Raw genomic sequence first — 24,853 nt, forward strand, 5'->3', positions numbered from 1 at the left:
GCTGATCAAGAATATATAAACCTTGTGGGGTCTAAAATGTGTATTTCGGGGTGTTACAAACGCAATGACAAACTTAATATACCCTCCATACTATGGTGAGGGTATAAAAAGAAATTGTCATTAACAATTTCTTTTCTAGAAAAGCAGTGTTGTTTATAAACATCAAAATCCTTGCATTACGGTGCGAGTGAAGAATATTTTCTGATAATGCAAACGGAATGCAGACAAACATACGCTCCTAAATTTGTCATGGCAACATTCTAATTAAATGATAATTGAAACCAATAATTTCAAGACAAATTCAAATATTCAAGTATAAGATAAAGAATTCCGAGCTTTATCCAACTGGTACTGTTCCGAATGCTGTCCGACATATCTTGGCTCTGTGGATCTACTTCTCGTTTGTTTTGGGATTTGGCGCATCCAACCAAACAAAACAAAACAAAAAAGATAAAAGCTTGCCGGCTTGGTTTTGTTAACTTGATATTCTTATACTCTTTCTCTGAGTATTATTCTACCTCTGAGGTTGACTCACCCGTTCTCTCTTTCTCTGTGCGGCCAATTAAAGTTTATCTTGTGCATCGTGTTGTAGGCTTTTGGCAATTTTATTTCCGACCTTCTTGCCAATAAAACTTCAGTCCAGGCGCTCAGTTCAATTTAAAGCAGGCCAGTGGAGAAAAGTACAAAAACAAAAGCGCGCAAAATTTCGCTTAGCATGGATCGTTCATTGTTTGCCATAATTATTGCCATAATCAGTTGTATTGCTTACATAGCTGTTGGTGGCCTAACAATTGGTGATTTGCTGTTTTTAATAGAACATCAAAAGGAAGTCAACAACTATGGTAATAAAGGATGAATTCGATTTAGAAAAGTGCATATATTTAATACTCCTTGGGTGTGTGTGTGTGTTTGTAGGTACAGTTTTGGCTCTTATGTGTGTCTCATTGGTCTTTTATTTGGCCATGTTCCTTATATCGCTGATAATGCTTGTGGGTGTGAAAAAGGTAAGATTTTGCAATACTTTCATTTTTTTTTTTCAATTTATTTCTAAAGTTGAAAATGTACCCTTTACAGAGAAGTCCTGAACTTATCGGTCCTTGGGTTGTTTTGGGTGCAATTGGCATAATTTGCAGTATTTTAAATTTCTTTGTAACCGGCATAAGACAACCCACAATGGAACTCATGGCCAGTTTAATTTATATAGGTGAGGTCCATTGTTTTCTGAATATTTTCGCCTTACTAAAGACAAATTGTTTATTTTCAATATCTAGCTTTATCCTGTTTAGTTTGGTATCCCATTTACAAGTTATGGCACGATATGCGCAATGGCAGTTTTCCACTCAGTCGTGAACAACAGGAATACCAGCCACCACCAGGTTATTATGCCCCGCCACCAGTTTCACCAACAACTGAGGAAAATCAAAATGATCGTGATGTGGAGGCCCCACAAAAGGAATAAAGTCATTTATATTACGAACTAACAAATAAATAAGTGATAAAATAAATTTAGAGAATATTTTTCGGGGATTACCAGAGAGAAATAATATTTGTGTTAGACCATGTCAGAGCTGTAATTGTTAAGTTATAGAGAAGATCTGATTCTTAAAGAACATTTTGTAAAGAGCTGCCAAAGTTAAAATTGTAGTGCCAGTTAGAGCTATAATCATAAAACTGTCCAACACAAAAAAAAAAAAAAAACAAGTAAGCAAAGGCTACAGCCGAGCGGGCCCGACCGTTGAATACCCTACAACACTATAATAAACGATACAGTTTATATAGGCGAGTTACTCGAAAGAATTCCACAAGATATTGTGACAAATAATAAAAGAAAACCATCAGGTTTCGTTCACTATTTTTCGAATAATTGCAACTTAAACTAATTTGTTCATTTGCAATTTATTGGTAGATGTTGCGTAAATGGTCTTCCTAGATCTGGAACCAATATTTCCCAAAGACCTATAATCTCTCAGAAATGACAAAAGATTAACATTTATTATTGGTTTTTGACTGAAACGCATCTATATGAGATACAGACATTTGACTATATTCTTCAACGAAATCAGCGTTAACGAAATAGTCGGAAGTGCGTCTTTCCTGTATTCGTGACTTCTCCAAAAAGTCACTGGAATGAACAATTTCGTATTTTGTCTACAAAAGTTGGCAAACTATTTCTCACATTGAATATTTTTGGATGGCGATAATTACGACCTGCTGACAATTTTGCAGTTTTTTGGTGCATTTCAACCCCTAAATATATGGCGATCATCCCCAAAAAGAGTAGGCTTCTATTCTGACCCTCATCTTATCCCCATGCAAAATTTCGTAAGGATCGGGTCATAAATGCGATCTGTATATGATATCCTGATATTCTAACTACTTAGTTTTGTTAGCTGTAGAAATATTACCAAATGTTTAATTCAAAATTAAATTATGCCAAAAATATGACAAAATTGAAAAAATATTAGAAAATGTTACAAAACCAATATTTTCATCTTTAGAGAGATATTTTTATGCGATTTTTTTTAGCATTTTTTTCCTTCCTGCCAAGAGGCCATTCTGAATAAATGAGAACTGTCGAAATCAGTTCAGCCGTTCTCGACATATAAAAGATCTTTTAAGCATATCTTCTTTGATAGACATATATATCGCACATATATCCGATTTGTTGGATGTTAACATCAATGTAAAGGTCAGAAGTAACCTTTGTGATTTCGCCGGGATTTAAAATATCCGCGGTTTAATGAAAAATTTTGAATTTTTTCAACACAAAATATATGATATATTTTACCCGCTAAATATTATCCGATGACCACCCAAATTGGTAGGCTTCTTCCCCGCCCTAAACCCGTCGGTTGGTTTGTATTTGGTCTAAAATTGCGACCTGTATAGCTACTGCAAAATTCGACATTTTTCAGTATTTGGTCCATTTCAACCCCTAAACATTTGGCGATCATCTCCAAAAGAAATAGGCTTCTATTCTGACCCTAACCCCACCTTCGTGCAAAATTTCGTTAGGATCGAACCATAGCGTGATTACAAATTACCATGGACATACGGACGGACATACATAGCTAGATCGACTCAGCTCGGCGAGATAGGAAGATCCATATATACTTTCCTATATGGGAAACCAATATTTCGAGGTGTTACATAAATTCTGGCCCAATCAAACTTATAATACCCCCAACACACAGTGTTGTAGGGTATAAAATTAATTAAAAAATTCAGTACATTCTGAAAGTAGAGCTAACATTACGTTATTAAAAGTGTTGCACATAATCATCAATGGAATTGGTGGAAGAATGCAGTTTAAGTTTTAAAATACTATAAAGTGGGTGGAACCGTTATAAACTTTAAGGATTTTTATCGATCTGAAGTCTTAAATACCGAATTTTAAACGTAGTGAAACAAGTAAAAAAGCTGCTATGTTCGGTCGGCCCAAACTTTTTATAACCTCCACCATTTGGAAGAAACTTGAAATTTTTCAAAAAGCATCCGGAAAATACCACTTAAGTGAAAACTGTTATATGGAGACTATACAAAGACCTGAACCTGCGCACACAATTTTCCGTCATATTCTGTAGTGTCCATTATGAACTTCAAAGACCAAATTTGAAACAATTGCGGTGAAAATGTCGCTAAAATCGTAAAAATACCGAATATGGGGAGGTACCGTTATATATAATCACAAGAATGTGACTTCTCACAATTATGGTGATGCTGATAGCCAAGATATCGGATATATAGCAAAATGGGTACAATACACATGTAAAAGGAATAGGTCCTAGTCATTCCGCTTATAAGTCAAGAACCGCTGGACTGATTTTCACAATTCTCATCACCTCGGAATGGTCTCTTGTCAGAAAAGGATGCAATCTAAGAAATTCGCGTAAAATATGACAATTAAAGGGTAAATATTTTTGTTACATTTTTTAATTTTTTCATATTTTATGACTCATGCAATTTTTATACCCTACAACACTATGTGTTGGGGGTATTATAAGTTTGATTGGGCCAGAATTTATGTAACATCTCGAAATATCGGTTTCCCATATTGGAAAGTATATATAGATCTTCCTAGCTCGCCGAGCTGAGTCGATCTAGCCATGTATGTCCGTCCGTTCGTCTGTCCGTCTGTTCATGTTAATTTGTAATCACGCTACAGGTCGCAATTATGGCCCGATCCTTACGAAATTTTGCACGAAGGTGGGGTTAGAGTCAGAATAGAAGCCTATTTTTTGGAGATGATCGCCAAATGTTTAGGGGTTGAAATGGACCAAATACTGAAAAAATGTCGGATTTTGCTGTAGCTATACAGGAATTTCGCATGTACCTAGAGTTTAAGGCGTGGAAGAAGCCTACCAATTTGGGTGGTCATCGGATAATATTTAGCGGGTAAAATAGACCATATCTTTTGTGTTGAAAAAATTCAAAATTTTTCATTAAACCGTGAATTTTTTAAATCCCGGCGAAATCACAAAGTCGCGACAAGGTTACTTCTGACCTTTACATTGATGTTAACATCCAACAAATCGGATATATAGCAAAATATGTGCGATAAACATATATTATCAAAGAAGATATGCTTAAAAAATCTCTTATGTCGAGAACGGCTGAACTGATTTCGACAGTTCTCATTAATTCGCAATGGCCTCTTGATAGGAAAGAAAAAACGTCTAAAAAATCGCATAAAACATATCTCTCTATAGATGAAAATATTGGTTTTGTAACATTTTCTCATATTTTTTCAATTTTGTCATATTTTTGGCATATTTTCATTTTGAATTAAACATTTGGTAATATTTCTACAGCTAACAAAACTAAGTAGCTACAGCTAACAAAACTAAGTAGTCAGGATATCATATACAGATCGCATTTATGGCCCGATCCTTACGAAATTTTGCATGGGGATGAGATGAGGGTCAGAATAAATGCCTACTCTTTTTGGGGATGATCGCTATATATTTAGGGGTTGAAATGGAGAAACTGCAAAATTGTCAGCAGGTCGTAATTATCGCCCGATCCTCATGCACATTTGAATGGGGGTTATCGCACATTGCAAAAGCCAAGCAGTTTCGGATGGCCATCCAAAAATATTCAATGTGTGAAATAGTTTGCCAACTTTTGTAGACAAAATACGAAAATGTCCTTTCCAGTGACTTTTTGGAGAATTCACAAATACAGGAAAGACGCACTGCTGACTATTTCGTTAACGCTGACTTCGTTGAAGAATATAGTCAAATGTCTGTATCTCATATAGATGCGTTTCAGTCAAAAACCCATAATAAATGTTAATATTTTGCCACTTCTTAGAGATTATAGGTCTTTGGGAAATATTGGTTCCAGATCTAGGAAAATCTACCAATAAATTGGAAATGAGCAAATTCGTTTAAGTTGCTATTTTTCGAAAATTAGAGAACGAAACATGATGGTTTTCTTTTATTATTTGTCACAATATCTTGTGGAGTTCTTTGGAGTATCTCGCCTATATAAACTGTTTGGTTTATTATAGGGTATCCAACGTTGTAGGGTATTCAACGGTCGGCCCCGCTCGACTGTAGCCTTTGCTTACTTGTTTAAACTTGGCTTACAATTTTCAATTGTGAATTTTCTAAAGTTTTTCTACACCCCGCAACATTGTGTGTTCAGGGTATTATATACAGGTTGAAATTATCGACCGATCCTCAAGACATTTTTCATGGGCGTAGGGTTTGAGTCAAAATTAAAGCATATTGTTTTTGAAGATGTACATGTAGGGGTTCAAATGGATCAAAAAAAAAATGTATATATATATTTTTTTTCTGATTTTGCAGTCGGTCTACAGGTCACAATTGACAACCAATCGACACGGAAATTTGCACTACATATATATATTTTTACTATAATTTACATACATCTGTCTTGGCTTTAATTGTAGACATTATCACAGTTTTAACGTGGATTTGAAGAGGATATTTTATAAGGATCTGTCAAAGTTTTATCGTGTAGGGCTACAGAACGTTACTCATTAAAATAACGGTGTAAGACACTAGGTCACATTGGACCAAATCCCTTTCAGGACATTTGGAGTCGATATAGGAGTATCCGTCCTTCTGTCTGCTAGTGCTAACAACAACTGTCGAAGGGAGTATGCGATTTGGACCATAATTTTTCCATTAATATTGTTATCGAACATAGATCGATGGGCAATATCGACCCACTCCTTCTGATATCTCCCCCACAAAAAGTCAAAGTCTCACAGAAAATAATTTTGTTCAAACTTTGGAAAACATATAATACATAAAAATAACAATAATCTCAACTCTTATAAAATGTGAAATATGAATCCAATTGTCTTTAAATTTCGCATATCTCAATATTTCTTAAAACTCTAGGTCTGGTAAGAAAATGGGATGAGCCGGACTACTTATTCTGGTACCTCCCTCACAAAGGGTCAACATTTTGAATAAGCATGAAGCTCATAAAACACTAAATGAGCATTCGTTGCCTTTTAAACTCGGCACATCTTCATATTTCCATCAACACAAGATGAGGTGTGAAGATTTAATGTTTCGGACTAATCCTTGTGGTACTTCCCCCACACCGGGACAAATTTTTAATACGATTATCTCTCAAAAGCCCCAAAATAAGCATCAAATTTCTCACACATGTTCTGGCGTAAAAGTGGGATGTATCGGTCCACTTCTTCAGATACCTCCCTCCACCCCAAGGGAGTCAAAATTTTGAATAACAATAAGTTCATAAAGTGTGAAATAAATATCAGATTCTCTTCAATATTCACACATCCCAATATTTTTACTATCTCACGATCTGGCTCAGCCATTCTGGTACCTCCCTCACAAAAGGTCACAAAAATAATTAATACTTAACGAATCTCTTTAAAGTTGGTGTAGCTAAATATTTATATCAAACAGAGGTCTGATGTGAATATGGAATTAATCGGCTCACTTTTTCATGGATCATGGATTTATAATAGTACCTCACTATATTTGGTATTTTGACGATTTTCGCTACATTATTAGATTTTAACGGATTTTATTTTTATACCCTACACCACAAGGTGGTCAGGGTATTATGACTTTGTGCATTTGTTTATAACAGGCAAAAGGAAACGAGATAGACCCATAGTTCCTTTTGATGATCTGCATAGAATCACATTCTGAGTCGATTTATGCATGTCCGTCCGTCCGTCTGTCCATGTATTTTTGTAAACAAAGTACAGTTCGCATTTATTGTCCTATCCAGATGAAATTTTGTACAAATCATTTGTTTGGCCCAAGGACAAACCCTATTGAAATTGGAGATAATCGGTCAAAATGTGATATATTAACATTTTCATTTTGACTTTTGAAATGTACAATAATAATGTTTTATTTTGCATGAATATTTTTCCATTTTGATTTACTTTTTTCTAATGTACATTGTAGTGTTTTTTATATTTTATTTTTGAATTCAAATATTAATACCAATTTATTTAATTGACTTGATTTCTTGAGAACTGAAATTGATGGCGGGTTACATGTACCGAATTATGTGGTGGAGAAACGGAATAGATGATATCGAAATAATTTAACGCGGTCACGCCAAAGTTAAAAGATAATTACTTTTTCAAAATCGCTAAAAAATCACGAAAAAGAGATCTCATTGCAAAAATTCTTAAATCGGGAAAAATTCGAAAAAATTGTCAATGGAATCAAATTTTTAAATAATAGTACATTCTACTGACAAATTTTGTAAGGACCTTTAAACATTTGCTATAAAAAATCAGTGAATCAGGATTTTTTTTAATTGTTTTTCTTCTTTTGTCAATTGTATTATCATATTGAATTCAGTGGATTTTTTGTTAACAAAATAAAGCATAATTTTTCACTATATACAATTTTTCGCAAAAAAAAAAAAAAAAATTAAATAAGTGCGAAATACGAAGTTAACTGACATCTAACTTTCAACTCCAGGGCCAGCTGGAAGATGGGAACAAATTTAAACAAACAAAAATGACCCAAAAAGATTAATGGGGCTTTCAAAGCGTGGACCTACTTCTTTCATGTGACAATAATCCGTCCAATGAGAGCTCAAAATGCAAAATTCTTTGGGAGTACAATCAGTAAAATACCAAATTTAAAGGGTGCAAAATAGTAGAGCGAATGGGACTTTTAGTAAGAAAAGGATTTCTATCCTTCCAGAAATTCTTCCCAAACATTCAAAATAAGGATAAGGGTACAACCCGATTTCATATTTATATAACCATCGTATGATTTAGGTTTTTTGGGGTCTTGATCACTTTTTTCATTTTTTGGCCCTTATTTGGCATCTTTGTTTCTAAGGGGGTAGAGAACCTCTTCGCATAAAATTTTCGGAGTAGGGCCCATATTGGTCTTGACCAAATTCATCAATTGATTTGGCTAAAAAATTGTATTTATGCTACCCTAGAGTAGGGAACCATCATACAGATAATTACCACATAGGAATTTATTTAACTAAAGTCCCCACATTGGATTATCCCCAAGTACACTTTCACATCTAATGTGTGGTCAGAAAAGAAAATTGTGTATTCTATTGAACTTGTAACCCCCAAGAGAATATTGGTTGGAAACGTAGATTTGGGATGTACGTCTATATGAAATATATTGTGGAAACATGAACAAATTACAAATATAAGAAAGTAGCACGGGACCGAATATTTGTTGAATCGTCATTGAATTATACTATGATGAAAAATATGGACTTTATGGGGTCTCCAACTTACAATTCAATTGGCAAATGGGTGTAAAACGGTAATGGGTGTAAAATAGTAATTATTTTTGACTATTCTGAAATCATTCTGCCCTCAATTATGAGGTGGATAAAACTATTTTTACTTATTTAAATCACGCGAAATTTTTTTAAGTTTGACATGCTATGTTGTTCTGCTATATTTTGGGTTTGTCCTCTATTTGTCATCTTGTATTAAACGTTGTAGAAGAAAGTTTTGTAGGTATGTTTCGGAGTAGTGCCCATATAAAGGTTCCTCCTGATTTTACCATATTTCAAAGATTTTGCTAAAAATGTGTATTCGGGTGGTGAAAATATTGCATAAAAATGTCAACATATCTAAAAATTTTAGAATTTTCTCCATATAATAGTCCACTCTTTGGCGGACAAACAAACCGACATGATTAGGGGGACTTATGAGGACTCTAATGCACAATCTGAGGTGCTAATGGTTTTAAAAAAGTAATTAACTTTGACTATTCTTAAATCATTCAGCCCTCAATTATGAGGTGCACAAAATACAGTAAATTCCAAATTCCTGCTCAATTGACTGGAAAATTTTGCTACGATTTTTACCATATTAAAAATTAATTAGATCCCTTAAGATTGATATATACCTTTTAATGGATTTGTATAGCACATCCACACATTTGAAGTCCACGGCTTAAATATGGGTACAGGTATTTTAAAATACTTTTAATCGACCAGTACGTGAACTCTTATATCAGTCATATCTGTAAATTATTATGCTTTGACAAATATGCATAATAGACAAAAACTACGGGCAGGCAACGCGAACCGGGCCAGCTAGTAATAAATAATTATAAAAAAATTGCCAAAGTTCCAAAAGTTCGGCCCGGCTGAACTTACAGCTTTTTTAATTGTGTAAACTCTTTTTATAAGGGTCTATCTATCTATCTATGTATCTATCTATCTATCTATCTATCTTTTTTTTTTTTTTTTTTTTTTGGACGTAATGATAGCGCACTACCAATAGTGGTCCTACACCGGAACAACCACCCGGGACCGCTTTCGCATTACTTCGAGGTGGTGTTCGTGAACCGATCATACGGCTTTCAGCTTATTTCTATTCCCCCGTCCATTCGATTGTGATTAGGGGTTCGATTCATATCTGTTCAGGTACTTCACCTTTTCGGTCAATACTTTTTCAATGAACATTGAGCACTGCGACCATCTTTCCTTACTTTCCAACATGTTTTTAACTAGATCCTCAACGGACCATTGAGTCGATATATTATAGACGCTTCTTTCGTTCTCCCAGCGTTTGCACCAGAAAAGTGTGTGTTCCACGTTGTCTTCGCTTTCGTGACATATTTCACAGGTTGCTTCATTTTTTAAATGAAAGCGATACAGGTAACTACCGAAGTTTCCATGGCTACTGAGAAATTGAGTTAAATAGAAATTTAGTTCTCCATGTTTTCTATTTATCCACCTTTCCAATTGAGGTATTATCTTGAAAGTCCATCTACCTTTTTCACAGTTATTCCATATAGATTGCCACTGTGCAAATAGTATATCTCTGGCTTGTCGTTTTATTTGAGACACATCTCTTTTTGTGTATCCGATTGGTAAAAATTTTCTCTTTTCATATATGTATCTCCTTTCGTCTAACGTTAGAGTAATAGGAGGCACTCCAGCTAGGATAGCCAACGCTGCTGTGGACGTAGTGCGATAAGCGGATGCAATTCGTAATGCACACAAACGGTGCACCTTTTCTAGGTGCCCACGTAAATTCTTGCTTCTTGCTATGACATCGCTTAGGATTGGTGCGGCATACGTAACTTGAGCGTACGCTACAGAAGCAATTAATCTCCTGGTTAGTTGGTTTGGGCCATTATGTTGGTCATTATTCTAACTAGCTTGTTTGCAGTTCTAACTGCTTTCTCAGATACTGTTTTGACGTGTTGTGTAAAAGACAACCTATTGTCGAGAATTACTCCTAGATATTTTAGTGAGTTTTCTATTTTAATATCATATCCGTCAACTAATAGCTTTGGAAGATTAAAGTTTCTCCTTCGAGTTATGAGAATCGCCTCAGTTTTATGTGGGGCAAGGGATAGCTTTTTAGATACAAGCCACCTTGAGATCCTTGACAAACTGTCGTTGCTGTAATTTCGACTAGTTCTGTTGATGGTTGGTCGACGATAAGAGCTATATCGTCAGCATACCCAACTATTTTTGCGCCTTTTGGTAATATTATGTTTAGCAAGCCATCATACATGAGGTTCCACAGGAAGGGACCCAAGATGGAACCTTGAGGGACCCCAGATGTTATTTTATAGTGCTTGATACCCTCTTCTGTATCATACAACAGAGTTCTATTTTCAGGTAGCTATCGATAATATTGATCAGGTATCCTGATATGTTACGCATCCTTATTGTGTGTTTTATGACATCCCAGTCCGCAGAATTGAATGCGTTCTTGATATCTAAGGTGATATCTCAGTTCGATGTGTAGTTACGTTATCTGGTCCCATGGTTGTCTTTGCAAGCAGGGAGGCCATGCAAGGGTTGATGCAAAGTCCTTATGGGAAATTGCGTTCAGAGCCGGACCCGTATAAATCAGGACAAAGTCAACTGAACCTACACCAACAACCTAATGATGACTAAACTGAGAGCGTACTTCAAGACTTCCCAAGTTTTAATAGGACGGAGGCAGGGGTAGCATTAGCCTAGAAGCCATTTCGGTAAGATGTCACTCTACGTACTGAGGTTCCAGAATACAACCACTGTCAGGCCAGGGGATAATTAGTTCGAATAATGTGTTCCAGTATGCCATAATTAAGATCTTACTGGTCTCGATCTTAATGCCAACAATGACGGATAATTTAAGTTACTGCCGCTCCTCCTGGAGTCAGACGCAGACCAGCGAGCCGCCCACTATGGGTCAGACGCTGCTGGATTTTTTGTTGCAGAATCTGGCTGCAAGCCAAACTGGGGTCCGCGGGGTCGTTACGCCCGTTTTCTCTTTCGAGAATACCCTTGCGGGTTCTATCTATCTATCTATCTATCTATCTATAGCTCCCATATATGTGTTTTATCTGAGTTTGGTGTTTAAGTCCCTTACATTCGTAATATACACCCTATAAAAATGATATTTGGTACCAGATATTAGATTCAACCTAACAATACATGATTCAAATTTTATCAAAATCGGATCAGATTTGGATATAGCTTCCCTATATATCTTCGTCCGATTTTAGGTTTCTTGTGCACCAAATGGCTAATTTCAGCCCAAAGTGAGTGAAAAGTTGCACTTCCGATCGAATTCATTCTAGATGTTAACATTTAAAACTTGGTAACAATCGGTTCAGATATAGCTCTAGCTCCATATATATGTTTCATCCGATTTGGTGTTTAAATCTTCAACTTTCGGAATATGCACTCTGCCATAATCATATTTTTTGAACCAGAGCTCAAAAATGCCCAATATATACCTTTCTTTTACGACATTTTGATAATCATCTACTATTATCTGATGATTCACAATACAGCATCATTTATTTCATAGCTGGTACATATTGTTGCCGAGGAATGCACATAAGGCGGGGGATTCGAAAGCTCTGCGATATGTAAGTCATTGTTGTATACTCCATTTTTTGTATCTTTCCAGAAAAGATAAATTGAATAGCAGCTTACGGATTGCGATGCTAAAAATGAAATAAGTTTTGAAAGAGGAAAGATTCACAATATTATCGCAGCAAAAGTATTCATTATAAATCGGGTTACTAACGCATTATTATAACGGGCGTATGCCAAGCGAAATAAGTGGTTATTCCGCAAATGATAGTTATTCTTTGGATACCACAAACAATAACAACTTCCTTCTAGACTTATTTGCGGCCAAGGTATAAATCCTTATTTCGATTTACATTTCCATGTTAAAATTATGGACTAAGAGTTAGATTTGTAATGAGTATGTATGCTGGGTTATGTATCCAATACTAACCAATAAATGTGATGTAGTTAAACAGCTCCCAAATTGGAACCGTGTAACCGAAGATTAATAAATAAAAAGTACCAATGACCAGACCGAAACCAGTTAATAATACCCAAGGAGCAATAAAAGAATGTCGTGACTAAAAAGGGAAAAATATTAATTCAAGAGAAAGTGAATCATTTCCAAATGCGACCATTTGATTACTTACTTTAGCGGCCCCCACTATCATCAGTATCGATACAGATACCATAATCAGACCGCAACACAAACCCAATATGTATGGACCTACAAAGTAGGGAGAAAATGAAACGTTATTTCGGAGATATATACACAGAAATATTATATTTCTTACTAGAACTAGCCACTAGTTTCTTGTCAAGCTCAGTTTTGATTATCATCGCGGTAAAAACTATGGTGCTCACAGCGTAATAAATTACATTTATAATGCCAATGACAAAAGCAAAACGACAGCGATCCATAGTTGTCGAATGAAATATCTGTATGCGCTCAAGACAACATTACAAATCAGCCGTAGTTTAAAATAAGTGCTTTGTTTCAATAAACCACCATTATGAGGTTGAGCGAAATATAGAACGAGGGTTATTTAAATCAGCATAAAAAAATATATATAACCAGAAAAGAAAGTCTTAAAGTCGGGCGGGGCCGACTTTATGATACCCCACAGAACTTTGCTAATTTAGTGGAGCTCCACATAACAAAAGTTTTTTATGGGAGAATTCATAATTCGATTATAATTATAATTTAAAGTTCAAAGGACTTAATATGCCGAAGCATTTGTATCTTTTAAATTCGGACTTGTATTGCACATTTGGTGCAAAATTAATTTGAAATCAGATAAATATATATATGGGAGCTATATCCAAATCTGAACCGATCTCGATAAAATTTAGCAAATGTATTTCTGAGCTGTATTTGATATATTTCCCCAAATATTGTTGTTACAGAGTGCATATTACGGCTGCGGAGGACAAAAATAACAAATCGGATGAACAGTATATATGGGAGCTATAGCTATATCGCAACCGATTTCGATCAAATTTGGCATAATTATTTTCAGGCCTAATATGGTTGTATGTGCAAAATTCCATACTATTCGTACTGATATTATACGTTTGGTGCACAATAAAAGGCAAATCGGACGAAGATATATATGGGAGCTATATCTAAATTTTTACCGATTATGTCCAACTTCAATAGGGTTCGTCCTTGGGCCAAACAAATGATTTGTTCAAAATTTCATCTGGATAGGACAATAAATGCGAACTGTACTTTGTTTACAAAAATGCATGGACAGACGGACGGACGGACAGACGGACGGACGGACATGCATAAATCGACTCAGATTGTGATTCTATGCAGACCATCAAAAGGAACTATGGGTCTATCTCGTTTCCTTTTGCCTGTTACAAACAAATGCACAAAGACATAATACCCTGATCACCTTGTGGTGTAGGGTATAAAAAGTCGGACTGGGGCGACTGATTGTTGTGAAGTAAATCGTATTTCTAATTCTAATAGGAGCGTATGATACGAAGTTGATCGACATTTTACAAAAGATATTGCTAATTCACCTATCATAAGCCAGGAATTTCTACAAAAAGTACAGAAAAATGTGATTCTTAGGAAATCCTACTACGATCACTTAAAAATGTGTTTTTATACCCTACAGCAATATGTATTGGAGTTATTATAAGTTTGATTGGGCCAACAATTATGTAACACCTCGAAAGTCTGCAAGTCTGCATATAGCAATGTGTATATGGATCTTGCACATCTCGCCGAGCTGAGGCGATCTAGCTATGTATGTCCGTCCGTCTACCCGTCTATCCATGTAAATTTATAATCACGCTACAGGTCGCAATTATGGAACGATCCTAACAAAATTTTGCATGGAAACCTATTGTTTACGGAGATGATCGCAAGAATTTTGCATGGGGCTGGGCAGAAGCCTAATCATTTAGCGGATAAAATAGACCACAACTTTCATGGGGGTAAAACAGCCAAATTCGACTAAATCGCGAATATTAGAAAAATACCGCTTAGATGGGGGTTATTCGTAGACGTTGACCTGCATAAATATTTTTGTCATAAGCTGTATTAATGGTTCCGAACTTCAAATACTAAATTTGAAACAATGCGGGAGAATCATAGACAATTCTCTTCTAGGGGGTAAAGTACTCAGAACGAACCCCTTGTGTGGATTTTAAGACAAATCCATTAAAAAATTTAGCTGAAATCATCAAAATACGGAATATCGGGGGGGGGGGGGGGGGGGGGGGGGGGGGAGGTAAGGTACCGTTATATGGGGGCTATACGATAACGTGAACCTGTATAAAAAATTATCTTCTAGGGAATAAAGTACTCACAAAGAAATCTTTGTGTGGATTTTCAGACAATTCCGTTGGAAAATGTGGCTAATATCATTAAATAACGAATATCGGGAGGAACGCTTATATAGGGGATATATGATATCGTGAAACAGTATAGACAATTCTCTTCAAGAGGGTAATGAACTCGGAAGGAACTTCTTGTGTGAATTTTCAGACAATTCCATTTAAAAATGTGACTAAATTCATCAAAATACCAGAGAACAGTGAGAACAAGTTTCATTTTAATTGGTTGGAAGTTGTGGCAGAAACTTCAAAAATACCGCAAATCTGGATGTACCGTTTTATGGGGTCTATCAATAAACCTGTACATAGTATAAACCTTTGAGCAAAATTCCAAAACAAGGAAAAAGCAGTAAGTTCGGCCGGGCCGAACTTTGAATACCCTCTACCATTTGGAACGAATTAGGACATTTTCAAAAAATACAAATAAAATCCATTAAAAATTCTGTTAAAATCTCGGAAGGTGCCGATATATGGGGGGATAAACGATATTTTGGACCTATATAGACAAATCCCTTTCAGGGGGTAAAGTGCTCACAAGGAACCCCTTGTGTATAATTTTAGACAATTCCTATACAGATAATTCTCAGCCAAGGGAAAAAGTACTCACAAAGAACTCCTTGTGTAGAATTCCAGACAATTTCATTGAAAAATGTGGCTAAAATCATCAAAACACCGAATATCGGGGGGTTATATGGGGGATATACGATATCGTGGACCTATATAGATAATTCTCCGCCAAGAGATAAAGTGCTCTTAGAGAACTACTTGTGTGAATTTTCAGACAATTCCATTAAAAAAGGTGGCTAAAATCATCGGATATCGAACTTGACCTGCCTGCAGACAAAAGAGGGATCTGGGCAAAATTTTAGCTTTCTATCTTAATTCGTTTAGCTTGTAGCGTGATTACAACAGACGGACAGACGGACGGACAGTGCTAAATCTTCTTAGAATTTTACGCTGATTAAGAATATATATACTTTATTGGGTCTAAAATGATCATTTCGATGAGTTACAAACAGAATGTCGAACTTAATATAGCCTCCATATCATGTATGGTGGAGGGTATAAAAACGTGATTTCAACAGACATATGGACAAAGAAACGGACATCGTTAAATCGACTCAAAATTTTACGCTGATCAAGAATAGATATACTTTTTTGTTACAAACGGGACAAAAAAGTATTGCTGTAAAACGCGATTTTCATAGGGTAACGAATACCTAATTTGTCAAATTAGGTAGAAATCTATTTATTTATTTAGCTTTCAATGGTTAATTCTATCCGATTTCAAATTGAACCGCTCCAAGGCCATGATGTGTACTTAACAATGATCTACTTTGATGATTTATTTCACATAAATGCCTAATTTAAGCGATCCACTTCTGTTCTCTCCTTAACGGGTAAGGTGTGCACCTCAAAAAATTATTACTTTTTAATATTTCATTACAAAAAAGTTTTATATATTTACAATCGGTTCAAGCTCAGCTGATTTCGTAGTCCATTTGCTCGTCCGTTTTCCACTGTACTATCGGCTTTTTGCAAAAGTTTTTTTCTTGCTGATAAGTAACAGCAGCACACATGTACTTCCCCTTTCAGTACTAGGGCTTTAAAACCATCCACCCATTTGAAAAAAAAATGTAAACTCTTAGTCATTCTGCTGTGGATATCTCTGCTGAGCGGATAAATTATCAACTCTTCACTCCGAGGTAATTCCCCATTGATTTCGTAATTCCAATGTTTGATTTCATTCGAATTAGATTTGTTGTCACAACAACAGTTTAGTTGTGGTATTCCATCGGTTCACTCGTCGTCACTGCCAGCGAAACGTTTCCGTTTCGAACTATGGATCTGACTTTATATGCCATTGTAATTGGCGTTCTGAGCTGTCTCCTGCACATCGCTGTTAGTGGAATATTAATAGATCTGTTGGTGCAATTAATACGCCACAATGATTCTGGCAACATGAATGGTGAGCATGTAACAGTGTGAGATAATTGTAATTATTATTATTTACAAAACCAACAACTAGCTAAACAAATCAAGCATTAGTTTATCCGAAAATTGTGTAAAAAATGCAAGGAAAAGGGCGATAAAACGTAACGCCAAGGGGGAAATCTTTCCAAAAAATGGCCTGAGGTGATGAATATAAACACAGAAGTAACAAAAGGTGAATTAAAGCTAAAGAAACTATACAGTGTGAAATAAAAAAAATGCAACAAAGTCAAACGCCATAATTTTTACATTTTTTTAACTTTATTGAATGAGAGAAAAAAATGTCGGAAATAGCATCAAATTTTAGAATAAGTTTACATTTTTTCGAATTGGTCACCTTTGGCACGAGTTATGGCCATCAAATGGCCAATGAAACCGTCATACGCTGCCCGAATTTTGTTCTGTGGTATTTTGGCCCATTCCAGGCGAAGCGCTTGCTTGAAGTGATCGACACTTTGGTATTTTTTAGTGCCAACCTTGCTTTCCAAAATACTCCAGACACAATAGTCCAACGGATTCTTATCGGGAGATTTTGGTGGTCATTCTTTGGTGGCGTGTGCTGAGTGGGATGGTGCTGAGTCCTGTTGGAATGTCCAAGGTCTGGGGCCAAAATGTTTGCGTGCCCAAGGCTTAATACACCCTCCAGAATATTATCGCGATAATATTGGGGATTTATTCTGATGCCACGGTCGATTAATGCGAACGAAGAGCGATCATCGGCAGTTAAGACGGCCCACACCATCACCGTGGCCAGCGCTTGGGTTCTGGTGGCCAACTGAAGGTGCACATTTTCAGCTGACCTCTTTGGCAGGTAAACACGATCATTTTGTTTGTTTACAAACTGCTGGACAACGAATGAAACCAAAACGGAGAAGACCAAATTCGGCAGTTCACCACTTTCGGCCAAGCGAGCCATTTTTCGGCTCGATCAAGTCGCTTCTTTATTTTTCGAACCATTTCTGCTGATGTTGCTGTTTTCTTACGTCCACTTCCTTGACGTCGGAAGTCTGTCGACAATGTATGTCATGTAACCCAAATTTTAGGACGGAGGGTATTCTACTGTAAGTTGACAGATATTCCTCGGCTTAATATAGCCATCGGAAATAATGATGGAAGCTAACAAATAAACTAACTGAGAACATTTTTGTAGAAAAGTAGCACACTAAAGCCTCATTGGGAATAGTTTCTGAATATGATTAAACTATGCTAACTTTTTATACCTTCATACGGCATGATACGACAAAAATTCCTTACTGACTATACGCGCGATACATATAGAAATTCCGGACCGAGATTCATCAAATGGAAAAATTCGGTTGAATATGAAAAAATCTATCCAATGTGGGCTGATATTTAACATATAGTCGACAATAACAGTAAAATCGGATGAAGAGGTGTATCGAAGGTATATACAAATCTTAACCGAACTCTATAAAATTTGGCAGAGGTATTTTCGAGCAGTATCTGATGTCTGGTATCAAATATCATTGTTGTGGAGTGCATATTACGCATGTGAGTGACTTAAAATCCTAAATCGGATGAAACATAAAAATGGAAGCTATAGCTATATGTACTATAATTGTACGGAAAGTACTAACTAATTGGATTAAGGAATAGAACTTAAAACCTGAAATTTGATATTTAGATTACTGATATTATCTGTACTAAAGTACTAAATGGTACTTATTTTGGACCACTATTGGATATGCGTACTAAATATCACTAAATTTAGTATTGTGTGAAAGGACATATCTGACACCTGTTGATGTCTAGGGTTCTAGGTTCTAAAGTTTACATATGGACACATTGAAATATTTTTGGACAGAAAAATTGGATGTGGAAAATTTTACATTTTGAGTGCTACAAGGCCTAACGCGAACTGTTTAGATTCGTATGTAAAGTTTTGAGGTGGACCTTTTGCTGATAAAGTAGTGGACATTTGCTATTATCCCAAACAAAATGAATGAAGTATGTATAGTTCAATCTGGGTCTGTATTTATATTAAACTTAGATGAGGAGGTAAAGCAGTTGAATAATAATAATTGAAAAAAAAATATTAAGTTCGGGCCGAACGAATTTTCAATACCCTCCATCATTATTAAAAGTATTTGGATTAAAACGCTTTCTACTTTAAACACCGGAAAGATTGTTTGAAGAATTTAGTTCAAGTTTTAAAATACAATAAAATTATAATATGGGGGACCATGCCGAAACTGAAGCCTATATAAACTATTTTCTACTGCAAGGATTGTTATCTATTGTGAGTCTTTAATACCGAATTTAACACAGCGTGGGAAAATGTGCTACGATCATCTAAATATCGAATATCGGTGGGTTCCATTGCATGGAAACCTTGGACCAATATGGTCAATGTTTTGACACCGGTTGTAGAACCCATTATGAACTACAAATACAGAATTTGGAATAAATCCGATGAAAATGTGGCATGTTTGTTAAAACACAGAATATCTGCAGGAACCATTATTAGAGGGCAATTGAAAAACATGGAATTGTATAGACAATGATACGGCAGAGGAGGTAAAACCTATTGCAAAATGTTAATAACAAAAAAAAAAACAAAGTTAAAAAGTATCACTCGTTTTTGCCGACAGATGTATACCCTCAGCCAATGTTTGATTATTTAAATATACATATTTTGTTGACCGAAGTATATATACTTCGTATATAGATATAGTATTCCATTTTCATACATCATCTAATACAGATAAAACATTGGTATGGGCAAAATTTCAAGAAAATCAAACATTTACACAGTGAGATGAAAAAACTACAACTAAATTCAGACTGCTGTCATTTCGAAGCCAACCGTTCGACAGCTGTTAAAATTATTCCAGCGACAGCTGATTATATTGTTTACAAGCGTACAAAAGCATTTTGGTGAGAATTTTCCAGAAAAAAAAGTTATTCGTGATAGAATTCAAGCGTGATAGTGTGATTTCTTCATATTTGGCTGGAAAACCACAAGTGGCTATCGTTAGAGCACCCCAGCATTTAAATGTGAATAAATCTTTTGTGTCTCTTACTATCGCTCGTTACCATGATACTGGTAGCGTAGACCGACGTCAAGGAAGTGGACGTAAGAAAACAGCAACATCAGCAGAAATGGTTCGAAAAGTAAAGCAGCGACTTAATCGAAACCCGCGTGGCGCAACATTCCATTCGGCAAATATTGAAAAATAAGCACGGGGCAAAGCCATTGAAATTCCAAAAAGTGCAAGAACTTACACCGCAACAGAAAGAAAATAGACTCAAATGAGCTAAAGAGTTGTCTCACTTGGCCGAAAGTGGTGAGCAGGCGAATTTGGTTTTCTCCGATGAGAAAACATTCGTTATCCGGCAGTTTGTGAACAAACAAAATGATCGTGTTTACTTGCCAAAGAGGTCAGCTTAAAATGTGCACCTTCGGTTGGCCGCCATAACAGCCGATGGTCGCTCTTCGCTCCTATTAATCGACCGTGGCACCAGAATAAATGCCGAAGCGAAAATATTTTGGAGGGTGTATTAAGGCCATGGGCACGTAAACAATTTGGTCGCAAAGCTTGGACATTGCAAGAGGAGTCAGCACCCTTGCACTCAGGAGTATTTTGGAAAGCAAAGTTTGCACTAAAAAATACCAAAGTGCCGATCACCTCAAGCAAGCGCTTCGCCTGGAATGGGCCAGAATACCGCAGAGCAACATTCGGGCAGCGTGTGATGGTTTCATTTGCCGTTTGCCGTGCCAAAGGTGACCGATTCCAACAAATCTAAACTTATTCTAAAAATTGATGCTCTTTCATTATTATCTTTTATTTAATAACATTAAAAAAAAAGATATGGATCCGTAGTTCCTTTTGACGATCCCCATAGAATCGCATCATAAGTCGATTTATGCATGTCCATCCGTATATCCGTTCGTTCGTCCTTATGTTCATGTATTTTTGTAAACAAAGTACATCCTAAATTTATTGTTCGATTGCGAATAATGCGGTTTGAATTTAGATTTAGCTCTCATGTATATTTCGACCACCAATTTCAGTCCTAAAGCAAATATATCAAATTTTGATGAAAATCGGCTCAGATACATCTATGTTGGAACGCAACGCATGGAAGCCGAATTATGCCCTTCATATTATATACAGTCTAGAAATACCCCTGTTTGATTTTGTTCAGTTCGGCTTATATTTGGATATAGCTCCAATAAATATACCCGTCTAATTTCAAACTTATTGCTCACCTGATATATAATATAAGCCAAAAATTGATAAATTTTATTAAATACGGCCGAAAATAGCGTATACATAATTAATTAGGAGAAAATCTTGTCATATATAGCTACAGCTCTAACATTTATGTTTCACCCAATTTTCGTTGAAATATTCTCAAAGTCGAAATATTTTGGTCAAATTTAGTGGAAACGGCTAAGATTAAGATATAGCTTAAATATGTTGGTTTATTTCTTGCGGGGAGCTCAACGAACTATGCATAGTAGAGTAGGGTATCATATACAGGGTTGCCCATATTCGACGGACCTTTGGGCCCATTCCAATCGACGAGGCTTGTCCGCAGGCAACATTCTTTGCGTCAATTTTTTACGGGAACAAATGCAAATCAATGCGAATAATTCGTTGTAAAGTGGACCGAGCCATGCCCAACTGCTGAGAACGGCGTTTTTGGGATGTTCTTGGGGACCTCTCAACACTGGCTCGTACGGCAGCTATATTCTCGGCCGATCGCCTTGGTCGACTTTTATATGGCCTCTTCGGATTAGAAAGAGCCTTACCAGTCGAACATTTTTCGTATAAACGCTTAATTGTGTTCTTAGAAGGCGCACTTCTCACATTTTTTAATGTTTTAAAAGCACGTTGAGTTTTCACAATTGACTTCTTGTAAATTTCAACTATTTCAGAGCGCTCGCGTGGCGTGTATTGGTTCATGGTAAAAATCTGCTTGGACTGACGCTTCAAACGCGGTATGTCATAAAGCGATGTGACATCTCTGTCAAAAGTTATGGCGTTGCCAGATGGGTCCGTCGAATATGGGCAACCCTGTAGTCGGCTCCTCCCGTTTTTGGTCCTTTCTTTTCTATTCTTTTGGTTGAATCGACTGAAGTTTTCTTTACTTGTTAATAACAAATATTTTCTTGCCTCTTTTAGAGAATCACATAATTGCGGCTAGCATTGTATTGTCCTTTGTCATTTTGATGATTTTGTTGTCCCTACTTTTGGTAATTGGTGCACAGAAGGTAAGCCACCTTTTAATTCCTTGCTATACATTATCTTGTTTGTCATACATACAAACTACTTTTAATTGAATTCCGTTTTTAGAGACGTCCCGATTTAATGGCTGGATGGATATTCTTCACCATTGTTGGCATAACAATGAGCATTTTCAGCATTGTCTTTGGTGGTTTCAAATTGGCAAAGACACCATTTTGTGCGAGAATTATCTATATAAGTAAGAAGAAAGACATTTCTAGTTATTCCGTTAATGTTTATTATTATTGTTCTTACTAATATTATATTATTTTTTTGTAGTTCTCCAGATATTATTGTGGTATCCTGTTTATAAGCTGTGGAAGAATTTAACTGTAAACGATTATGCAGTGATAGTTAATCCACCATTGTTGGTACAACAAGCGTCCCCAAGAAATTATGCCTCCACAAACGATACGGCTGATAATGAAAATCAACGCGGTTACTTTAGAACTCCGAATGTTATCTGAATGAGAATCATGACTTCGAAATTTATGAGATTTTCAAAATATATATATATAACTAGCTGGCCCGGTCCGCGTTGCCGGGCCGTAATTTTAGTCTTTACTGCTATTATATCATCCACCTTGGAAAGGAGGGTATATTAACTTTTCATTCCATTTGTAACATCACTAAATGTTCGTCATAGACCCCATTAAATAGGCATATGTATTCATAATCAGCATAAAACTCTAAGTCGATTTGTCCGTCTGTATGTCTGTTTGTTTAAATTACGATACAGCCCACATTATTTGATGTATAGTCTCAAAATTTAGCTGAAAAATTTGTAATGTGTATAGGATGGTTTGTATTGAAAATGATCTATCGGTTCACGTTTTGGTATAGTCCCCATATAACGGCATCTCTCGAAATTCGGTATGTTGATGATTTTTGCCACATTTCTCCTCGGATTTGTCTAACACATACAATGATACCTACCTATATTGGGTATGTTGATAATCCACACATTTACGCGTATAATTGTTTCAAATATATAACGGCCTCATTCACTTTATAGTTTTTTGATAAGTTAACTGCATTATCCAAACAGTCTTACTGGTATATGAAGTTTAATGTGAAACACGCTTGAATTTAGATACTTTTATATAAAAATGTTTCCTTTACCCTCAGCTGGATGATAGTAATAATTCTGCCCGGCCGAACTTAAACTGAAAAATGGTTAAAACTGGTTAAACTGAAAATATGGTTAAAATGTAAAATATACTTGAAATCGGGTTGTATCCTTATCCGGGGGTTATGGCCCATATCATGAACTGCAAAAGTGATTTAAGGTATCGTGAAAGTTTAGGAAGAATTTCTGAAAGAATAGAAATCCTTTTCCTTTTATATTCGGCATTTCACTGATTGCAGTCCCAATGAATTTTGCATATTGAGTTCTCATTGGACGGATTAGGTAGGTCCACGTGTTGGAATGAGCCCCATAACGTTTTGTTGGTTATTTTTGCTTATTTAAATGGGTTCGCATCTTCCAGCTGAAGCACGATGTAGATCCTGGAGTTGAAAGCTAAATGCCAATTTCAGACATGAAAGATCGCCATTTAACATCTTATTGCGTACTATTTCATTTTTGATATTATTCATTCAGAATTCAAAACAATAAAAAATGTACACTTCTATATAGTTTTTAAATTGAAAAAATTTCACGCCAAAAGGATTTCTTCTTTTATATTTTTATTGGCATATTTTACGCACTTTTTTTGCAAGATTCCATTCCGAAGTTGTATGAATTGTGAAAATCCGTCTGTTAAATCACTCAAATGATTTTTTAATATTATTTAAATTTGATTTGTTGCTCAAAGAGCATTTTTGAAAACATAACATTATTTAAATTAATTATTTTCATTAATTAATATTTTATCGCTACAAAAGCCACCTTAATGTTTTTTCTGTTTTCCCTTTTTTGTTATTTACTTTGAATTCGCCCTAAAGAGAATCCATCATTACTAGCATTGTTATTGTAAATATGGATGAGCCGTCAGACGATCAAGTGATAGGCAGATAACGTACATACGTACAAACATACATGCATACGTTGAGTGCATCATCTCTGTTTATGTTATTGCTCTGCCTCTGCTGATCGCTCTGCTGCTATTCAATGTAAAAAATATTGTCCCGCTATTCCTTTGGTTGTTAAACCAGAATAGAAAAGAAATAAAACATTCTTATTTGAAACAATTGAAGAGTGAAGAAGTGTTTTAATTTGGTGACGGGCTAGAGGCAAACAAAAAAGTAAAAAATAACCCAACACAGTGGTTGAGTAAAAACTGCAAATTAATTTTGGAGAAAATTGCATAAAAATTAAGCTAAAGGTGGAACTAAACGAAGGCGAGAATTTTGGCGTGTCTCAACAGAGGAAGAAAATATTTGAACAAATTGCTCTTCCAGGAGAAAGAACTTGCTCAGGGAATTCTACTTGCTGTTGGATAACCGTGGTCAGATTAAAGGCGGAGAGGTGTATTAAA

At 35.8% G+C, this 24,853-nt stretch overlaps 3 protein-coding genes across 5 annotated transcripts; 2 read left to right on the forward strand and 1 right to left on the reverse strand.

Moving 5' to 3' along the window:
* The first annotated feature begins 606 nt into the window (after positions 1 to 606).
* Positions 607 to 1,505, forward strand: LOC131801714 (uncharacterized). The gene is made up of 4 exons (XM_059120648.1): positions 607 to 842; positions 916 to 1,004; positions 1,075 to 1,204; positions 1,272 to 1,505. Exons 1-4 carry the CDS (start codon positions 716 to 718, stop codon positions 1,457 to 1,459), a joined length of 534 nt encoding a protein of 177 aa, XP_058976631.1. The 5' UTR covers positions 607 to 715; the 3' UTR covers positions 1,460 to 1,505.
* A 10,733-nt stretch (positions 1,506 to 12,238) lies between these two features.
* Positions 12,239 to 13,246, reverse strand: LOC101891862 (uncharacterized). 2 transcript variants are annotated; one of them, XR_009341890.1, is made up of 5 exons: positions 13,065 to 13,246; positions 12,921 to 12,997; positions 12,722 to 12,851; positions 12,506 to 12,666; positions 12,239 to 12,422 (listed from the first exon to the last, which is right to left on the reverse strand). XR_009341890.1 is itself a non-coding variant. In XM_005178344.3 (4 exons), the coding sequence occupies exons 1-4, from the start codon at positions 13,189 to 13,191 to the stop codon at positions 12,256 to 12,258; spliced, it is 501 nt and encodes a 166-aa protein (XP_005178401.2). In that variant the 5' UTR covers positions 13,192 to 13,239; the 3' UTR covers positions 12,239 to 12,255. The 2 variants fall into 2 exon arrangements, 1 of the variants encoding a protein (XP_005178401.2); XM_005178344.3 differs by lacking the exon at positions 12,506 to 12,666 and having other exon boundaries at positions 13,065 to 13,239.
* Positions 13,247 to 16,886: 3,640 nt separating this feature from the next.
* On the forward strand, positions 16,887 to 22,915 carry LOC101888177 (uncharacterized). Of its 2 annotated transcripts, none has more exons than XM_020035012.2 (4): positions 16,887 to 17,095; positions 22,272 to 22,360; positions 22,443 to 22,572; positions 22,653 to 22,915. In XM_020035012.2, exons 1-4 carry the CDS (start codon positions 16,969 to 16,971, stop codon positions 22,838 to 22,840), a joined length of 534 nt encoding a protein of 177 aa, XP_019890571.2. In that variant the 5' UTR covers positions 16,887 to 16,968; the 3' UTR covers positions 22,841 to 22,915. The 2 variants fall into 2 exon arrangements, with proteins under 2 accessions (XP_019890571.2, XP_058976508.1); XM_059120525.1 differs by lacking the exon at positions 16,887 to 17,095 and adding an exon at positions 17,183 to 17,293.
* The last annotated feature ends 1,938 nt before the right edge of the window (positions 22,916 to 24,853 follow it).

Source organism: Musca domestica, unplaced genomic scaffold (genome assembly GCF_030504385.1).
Source record: "Musca domestica strain aabys unplaced genomic scaffold, Musca_domestica.polishedcontigs.V.1.1 17, whole genome shotgun sequence".
NCBI classification, from domain to species: domain Eukaryota; kingdom Metazoa; phylum Arthropoda; class Insecta; order Diptera; family Muscidae; genus Musca; species Musca domestica.

Bases quoted from the DNA above. Each gene is read 5' to 3' on its own strand.
- LOC131801714 (XM_059120648.1), top strand. From the start codon at position 716: ATGGATCGTTCATTGTTTGCCATAATTATTGCCATAATCAGTTGTATT. The intron at 843-915 runs GTAATAAAGGAT...GTGTGTTTGTAG, and splicing joins AAAGGAAGTCAACAACTATG to GTACAGTTTTGGCTCTTATG. The intron at 1,205-1,271 runs GTGAGGTCCATT...TTCAATATCTAG, and splicing joins GGCCAGTTTAATTTATATAG to CTTTATCCTGTTTAGTTTGG.
- LOC101891862 (XM_005178344.3), bottom strand. From the start codon at position 13,191: ATGGATCGCTGTCGTTTTGCTTTTGTCATTGGCATTATAAATGTAATT. The intron at 12,852-12,920 runs GTAAGTAATCAA...TTCCCTTTTTAG, and splicing joins TGATAGTGGGGGCCGCTAAA to TCACGACATTCTTTTATTGC. The intron at 12,423-12,721 runs GTTAGTATTGGA...TTTCATTTTTAG, and splicing joins TAACTACATCACATTTATTG to CATCGCAATCCGTAAGCTGC.
- LOC101888177 (XM_020035012.2), top strand. From the start codon at position 16,969: ATGGATCTGACTTTATATGCCATTGTAATTGGCGTTCTGAGCTGTCTC. The intron at 17,096-22,271 runs GTGAGCATGTAA...TGCCTCTTTTAG, and splicing joins TGATTCTGGCAACATGAATG to AGAATCACATAATTGCGGCT. The intron at 22,361-22,442 runs GTAAGCCACCTT...TTCCGTTTTTAG, and splicing joins TGGTAATTGGTGCACAGAAG to AGACGTCCCGATTTAATGGC.